The sequence below is a fragment of the Palaemon carinicauda genome, chromosome 7, assembly GCF_036898095.1.
Source record: "Palaemon carinicauda isolate YSFRI2023 chromosome 7, ASM3689809v2, whole genome shotgun sequence".
Classification (NCBI taxonomy): domain Eukaryota; kingdom Metazoa; phylum Arthropoda; class Malacostraca; order Decapoda; family Palaemonidae; genus Palaemon; species Palaemon carinicauda.
Window position 1 is genome coordinate 31,604,942 of NC_090731.1, and position 7,500 is coordinate 31,612,441.

Here is a 7,500-nt window from a genome sequence, read left to right on the forward strand (position 1 = left end):
GCCTGAAATACTATTTTTTCCCCTTTAAAGAAAATAATATAATTTCCAGGAAACATTTTTTCATTTGTGCTATCACTGAATTGAAAGCAAATTGCATTATATGAGAATTTTGCACGTGATTTGGTCCTGAACAATGCATTAGGCACCAGTCGTTAGAATCTCAATGGATTTAGATTTTCTTACCAAAAGATAAGTTAGGGGTTGAACGGACTTTTGTGAAAAAAAAGGTAATAATATTGTCAGATTTTTTGAAAATAGCAATACATTCACATTCCACTCATAAATTGGTGGCTAGCAGCAAAAAACGATGGCTTTTCCATATTTTAGAGAAAGTAACTTTGAAACACCTGTTGCCTGAAAATATTTTGGGGTATGGCCAGCTTTGTATATGGGAATTCATGGACCCATATTCAGTTTAAATGCAGAATTACAGTAAATCATAATCAAGTTATATCAGAATAGAAGAGGTGCAAGTATTGCAAGACTCTCAAATAATAAGTTTAAATTTTGTTACAAACCAGTCTTAAATATTTCCTTTCAAGAGAGCTACATGTTACAGCGCAGGGAATGGTAGCTGCCTATCAACTTTATTTGATAAACATTCATCCCATATATTCAGGAACTAACATTAAACAAATGGATTTTAAATTAAGAATTGCCAAAATACTATTACACACTTTTCTATTACAAAAGTATTAGGAACTTCATTCTTACTCCGTAACATAACTCCTTTTATTGGTTTAACAAATACCAGTACCAAAGTATTAGAAACGGCTATAGTCCTTAACACAAACCTCCAGTTACTTTATCAGATGCTTCTACTGAAATATTAAAAACTTTATTAATAATTTCCTGTTGATATCTTAACTGTTCCACACTGATATCCCGGAGCTTATCTCGGGGCAGGGGCTGTTAGACCAGCAGTCATAACCCCCTAGAAAGCTTTAGTACTTCATCTTCCATGAGCGTCCAGAGAGAGAGAGAGAGAGAGAGAGAGAGAGAGAGAGAGAGAGAGAGAGAGAGAGAGAGAGAGAGAGAGGGGGAGATGAGGATTGCATCTGGGGCACTGAAGAGACTTCAGTTGCATGCTGGGAAGCAAACTGTCCTGCAGGAGAATCACGAGAAACTTTCTATTTCTAATTACATAATAAATCAATAAGGTGAAAATTATTCAGAAATAAAAAACCATTTCCTGTTTTCTTATTTTCTTTTAATATTGTTGGTGGTATGGCTACACAGCATACTTTCACATATATTTCTGAGCTGTTTATAAAATATACAACGTCGAAAGTAAGCAAACAGCAGAAAGTCGCTCGAAATTTTTAAAGACCATCAGTTGAATCCAGTAAAAATAGCCCTCATTTGTCACTACTGACACATCTTGTTATAAAGATGTGCAGCCTTATGTGTTTTCAGCCTATCGAATAGGTACTGACTGACTGAGCTTTCAATATTAAAGAAAGCCTATTCCAAGTTCAGAATTTTGTTGTCTTTTCGGAAGCATCATTTCACATTTCTAATCCAACTTACAAAATAGAGAAGGTTCAACAAAAAGTTGAGGAATTCAAATTTTGTTTCTGCATAGACCCCATGTTATTGTTGGACATCATCTAGCTAAAGAGCGGGAAGAAAAATTCGGAAATCTTAGCCACTCAAAAAACAATCTCGAACTGGTTTGTAACTAAACATGCCGGATACACTATCACTGAGAAATAGATTTTTTTTATTTGTTTTTCAAAAACGCTTTGGTGTGTTGATTTGCTGATAAATGAAAGTCCCAAGTTGATTCTTAGGTACAACTTAAGGCTACAAAATCGTTACCTCTGATAATTTGAAGAAACAGCGAAGAATGGTTCATTTAACCTTTTAGAAGCCACACGAAATTCAGATAAAATCACAGCTATTCATGGATAGTTTGGGATAAATCAGGTTTAACTTCGACAAATCAGTATGATAGTCATTCAAGTTTATCGTCCTATAGCTTATAGCAATACTCCTGATAGTTTATCTTCGTGTCCATATAGGGTTAATTTTGCAAAACAAGCTATATATAAATGTTACGTTTCAAAAATTCCAATAAAAAGAAAAGTATCAAGTTAACAAAGTGATCTAATAAAAACGACAGTTATAATTATATATTTTGTTCAATTCCCGTAATGATAAAAGAAAAACCTGAATTTGGTGTATATTTCACTTCCATCTCTCTTCCCATAGATAATGCAACATTTAGCCTCACTTTAAACTATGCATCAAGCCCCTCTCGTGTTGAAAATATGTCATGAGCTTCACAAGGAGACAACAAAATGGAAATTGAAAAGATCTAAAGTCTAAACATAGAAAAAATCTTGCTCAACTATACACCATGTCTAAAACCACAACACATGTAATTTGAAGCATAAACTCTTGAATATTAGTTTTCATAACACATAATAAACTCATTGTGATGCCTTTGGTGAAGTGTTAAGCGGGGTTTACACGTTCAAATCGTTCGTTGAACCCTGTTGTCGAACCTGCTTGTCAAACGGTTCGAAGAGGTGGAGTCAGCCACAAACACATAAGGATTGCGGACAAAGAAGCCTCGCCCACAAAAGTCAGGCGAGAAAAGAATTTCTTCGAACCGTTCGACAAATGTGTTCGACAACCAAATACCCCGTTCACACGTTCGAACATCACTTCAAACACTTGTCTATAGAAACCGCGTTCGACGAACCGTTTGACTATTTAAGCCCGCCTTTACATTCTGGACATTTTTCAAGCAAACATGACTTTCCTATCTAGCTGAACAAGATTTTTTTTTTGAGATATAAAGAATGAACCTTAATATAAGGCACCTAAGACTTTGAGATCAGTTAATTTTGAATGAAAATAATTGAAATACGAAACTCGCAATAGCTACATTCTGATGTTAAATTGAAGTAGAGAAATAGGTCTAAAGGTAAGTGGGCTTGGTTGCATAGCAAAAATCTTAATTCTGAAATCTGTTACAAAGCCCACTTTCCAATGACTCGTTGACTTTCTTGTCTCTGATATATGTACATCAATAAATACAAAAAAATTTGAACAAGTCACACATTATAGAAAAATAGAAATAGAAATTTCATATTTCTACAGCTCTTCCACACAGGAAAGGTGATAAGGGTTTCTCCTACCTTGGCTACACTCAATGCATGTAAATATACATATATCTATTTTTCCTCCTGTACACTATTATAAATTTACAAGTCTTTTCCGACCGTTTACAAAGTGGTGCTCTTTTTCTGATACATAAGAACTTTGCATTTATGTACATGGTAATTACAATCAAGCATCTATTTATTGTTAACTAATCTCCCAGTTTTCTAGTACTGAGATAAGCTAAACATGAAAATAATTTTTTAGTGAATCTGTGTAAAGCACCAATAGAAATTTCTTATTACTATTTTCTCATTTTTTTTTACTAGACAGAATGTATTCACCCTGCAAACAAGCATTAAATATGCTTGTTTACAGAACAAGGCATTTTAGTAAAGAGATTTTAGTTCCAAAGGTACCTAAATGTCTCTTTTCGCCATGATTGATCAGACCTAGTTTCGATAGTAACGGTTCCCTATCAGGATTTTATTTTCATTTATCTATCAAGTTGCTGCTTACATTAATTGATTTACATTAAGGGCTGCTTTTCTGCCTTATATAGCAGGGGAACCGTACTCTCTACAGGACCTTCACAGTCATTTTATCATGTTCGTTCTAAAGCATTCAATTCGCACCGCTAGATGGGCCTTCTGCATTGCACATTTTGCTAAGAATAAAATACAATTTTAGTTTTTGATAAAGGATTTGATTTACGAATTTGGGCCCCATGAGCCGTTGCTAGGATCTTGGAGACTTCCAGAACCAAAATGGAGCTTGTAGAAATACCTTCAGGCGCACAATAAAATCAAAGTTGAAAAGTGGAACAGGAGTGGTTGTATTGCAGATGGGTAAAAACCCTGTTCAGTAAGGGTCCGACGGGATGCTGCGAAGACCAAAAATAATGTTTACTGTGGAGTGTGTAATGATAAATGGCTGTGTGAGGTTCTATGGATAAGTGGGGTTCGATGGTTGTGTAAGGTTCAATGTTTGCGCGAGGTTCAATGGATGTGTGAGGTTAAATGATTGTGTGAGGTTCAATGGCCGTGTGAGGTTAAATGGCTGCATGTGGATCATTGGCTGCGAGTGGTTCAATGACTGTGTGAGGTTAAATGGCTGTGTGAGGTTCAATGGTTGTGTGAGGTTCAATGGCTGCACTAGACTTTCCTGAAGGGATTTTGATAAAAGGTACTTAATTCACGTGGGTTGAAAAATTTGTCAATTCGTCCTATTTTTTTCTGCTGGTATAGTAAATTTATCTATTTCTCAAAGCCACTGTAGTTTTGCATCAGGGATTCACAGTTTTCTAATCACAAAAGTGTCCCAGTTTAACACCCAAAGTTCCATCTAATTTGTTTAATAAAGATATCAATGACATTTACCAAATACCAAACATTATCTTTTAGCAAGATAGGTTTTGAATTGTTAGCAGTCATTACCTTCAGTTAGTGTTAGTATCATGATTAGATAATACAACATTTTATAACACTAGACTTCAGCTTGCAGCTCCAAATGAATAGCAAAAGCAGGATGTTTTAGCCATAATTCTTATGTATCAGATATGAGATTCACTTGGAATAACCTGTTTGGTCAATGTCTTCACAAAGGCACTGACAAGAAACAAAACACAAAATAAAAAAGGAGCAAATGCTCTATAATCCTACATTATATAAAACCCTCAGAAGATAGATATTCCTCTACAATGATGCAAAATAGTGTTTCAGACGAGTATTGTATTATGCTAAAAAGTACACAAGTGCTTCATACTTCTTTACTGGGCCACTGGATTATTTTTTTGTTTTTATTTGCTAGTAATCTTTCAATCACTTATACCACCACGATGAGTCTCTGTTGTAATTCTAGTAATGCCATAAAAACCACTCTGCTTTAAAAGCTCAGAAACACCTTCTGAAAGTGACTTACAGCTCCAAACTTGATAAATTTCCAATGACATCATCACAGGATAACATGAAGAAATGCCACTATTTCTCAGAGCCATATAGACACAAATTAGTGTGACTACAATGGTTATGACCGAAGTTACGATGAGAGACAAAAAGGCTCTCTCTATCTCGTTTTCTCTCACTGATATAAGCATGTTTTTTTTATTCTGTTTTGCTTGGTAATCACAACAAGCATTTTGGCTCCAATAAGCAAATGCAACAGAGGTACCATATTTTTTTTTTCTTTTTATATGTAATTTCCTTCCCCTCATTTTTTTTTTAAATCAATGCCAACTTGTTGGCAGTATCAGAATACGGCTAATGAAGCGTAAGTCAAGTATCACGGTGAATTATATTCACGAAAACAATATATTTATATGTTTTTTTTTTTTTCAGAAAAAAAGAATGTACATTTGAAGGAGTTCAGCCTCGTCACACTGCAGACAAGGTTGCTGTCACTGGGAATATACACTGACCATAGCACACCTAATAAGCTACTGAATCGTTTATATCCTCCATTACTCGGGAGATCATCTTGGAATCCTGGTGTTGTGGTGGACGCGGTTTGGAGGTTCCACATGCCATTGTTTATGTTCATTGGTGAGATTCCATTTTCGCCAATTTCAGTACCACCAATGGTGCCATGCATGCCATCTGTGATGGTGCCATTCATTCTGCCGTTCATTCCAGATGTTATATTTCCGTTGCGGCTACCATTTGGAGTTTCTGCAATCTGTAAAATTATGAAATAAAAGGTTTTAGTCTTTCAATATCAATGTATACTTGAAGCTCCTGCTGCACACTTTTGTCATATACTAACACGTCTTGTGACTCTTGTATTATCTTAAATTTAAAACTAATATGGATATAAGCTTATAAATTAGAATATAGAAGAATGCTTTATGAAAGTTGTATACAATACAAGGTATATGTTTTCATTTTAAAGCTTTAATAACCCAGTCAGGTAGACAGAATAAGGAATACAACAGGACTGGAACAGAGTATGCACACACACACAATATATATATATATATATATATATATATATATATATATATATATATATATATATATATATATATATATATATATTGTGCCCTAAAATCATGAATACACTATTTGACTTTGAATAGCTAATAAACTTTATTTTTATTTCAGATTTGATTTTGGAGTAAGAATGGCGGATAATGGGCTTATGTTCGAGCAAAAAAAATTTGTTCTGAAAACATTCTGGAAATGTGAAAATAAAGCTGAAGTGCAAAGACGATTTACGAGTGAGTTCCACAGAGATGCCCCAACACGTGTCACCATTTCACGAATCGTAGATAACTTTGAGAATCATGGGACCATCCAGTGCATGAGAAAAGAACATTCAGGATGAAAAAAAACGTCGACAAGCCCAACTAGAGAGCAAGATGTTATTGATAATGTTCAGAATTCCCCACGACAATCTGTTCATCAACTGTCACGTGAAACAGGTATCCCAAAATCGAGCGTCCATCGCATTTTGAAGCATGCGCAATGGAAAATTTTTATTCTAGCGCTAGTTCATGCTCTAAATGAAGATGACCCTGATCGAAGGATTGAATTCTGGGAGTGATGCCGTGCCCGATGATCAGACGATAACACGTTTTCCCTGAAAATTATCTGGAGTGACGAAGCCACATTCAAATTTAATGGCTCGATAAATCCCCATAACTGCAGTTACTGGGCACAGAAAAATCCTAATCTTACAGTGGAACGTCCCTTAAATTTTCCTAGAGTCTCTGGCTGGTGTGGACTTTCAGCTAGGGGACTTATTGGACCATTCTTTTTCGAGGGCACGGTGACTGGGTTGAATTATCTCGACATGTTGCAAGAATTTGCTATGCCATGCTTTCAAGAACAATTTGGAAGTGCTGTGTTCTACTTCCAACAAGATGGTGCACCCCCACACTTTCATCGAGATGTGAGAGGATACCTGCAAAACAGATGTATTGGAAGAAGAGGGGCCGTTGAATTTCCTCTAGGTCGCCAGATTTGACACACATGGATTTTTTTTTTTTGTGCATTTTTAAAAGAAAAGGTGTACAGCAGAAAACCTAAAACAACTGACGAACTTAGAGAGGCAACTGAAGAAGAATGTGCTCAGATACCGAGAGTATACTACTAACAGTGTGTAGTTCAATATTTTCACGATGCGAAAAGTGTATAGAGCTAAACAGCAACCAGTTTGAACACTTTGTGTGAGCTGATCTTTTTTATTGAACATTTTCAAATTGCCCCATGTATCCTTACTTTTTCACCGTGAACTCTCAGAATCTTTAAATGTGCATTAATTCTCTCTTGTTAATCTGTTTTCCACGTTAATATCAATAAATTGAACAAGTTGTAACAATCCAAAGAGTGTATACATAATTTTGGGACACCCCGTATATATATATATATATATATATATATATATATATAT

At 35.3% G+C, this 7,500-nt stretch overlaps 2 protein-coding genes across 4 annotated transcripts in view; one reads left to right on the plus strand and one right to left on the minus strand.

Moving 5' to 3' along the window:
- The window catches only part of LOC137643911 (Ig-like and fibronectin type-III domain-containing protein 2), a 274,344-nt gene that overhangs the window by 172,812 nt on the left and 94,032 nt on the right, over positions 1–7,500 (plus strand). The window lies entirely within an intron of this gene.
- LOC137643740 (myomesin-3-like) overlaps positions 4,603–7,500 on the minus strand; it is a gene marked incomplete at its 5' end in the record, with an annotated part of 19,232 nt that continues 16,334 nt past the window's right edge. The window contains 1 exon segment of the mRNA XM_068376440.1: positions 4,603–5,784. Within this exon segment, the coding sequence (XP_068232541.1) occupies positions 5,425–5,784 (360 nt within the window).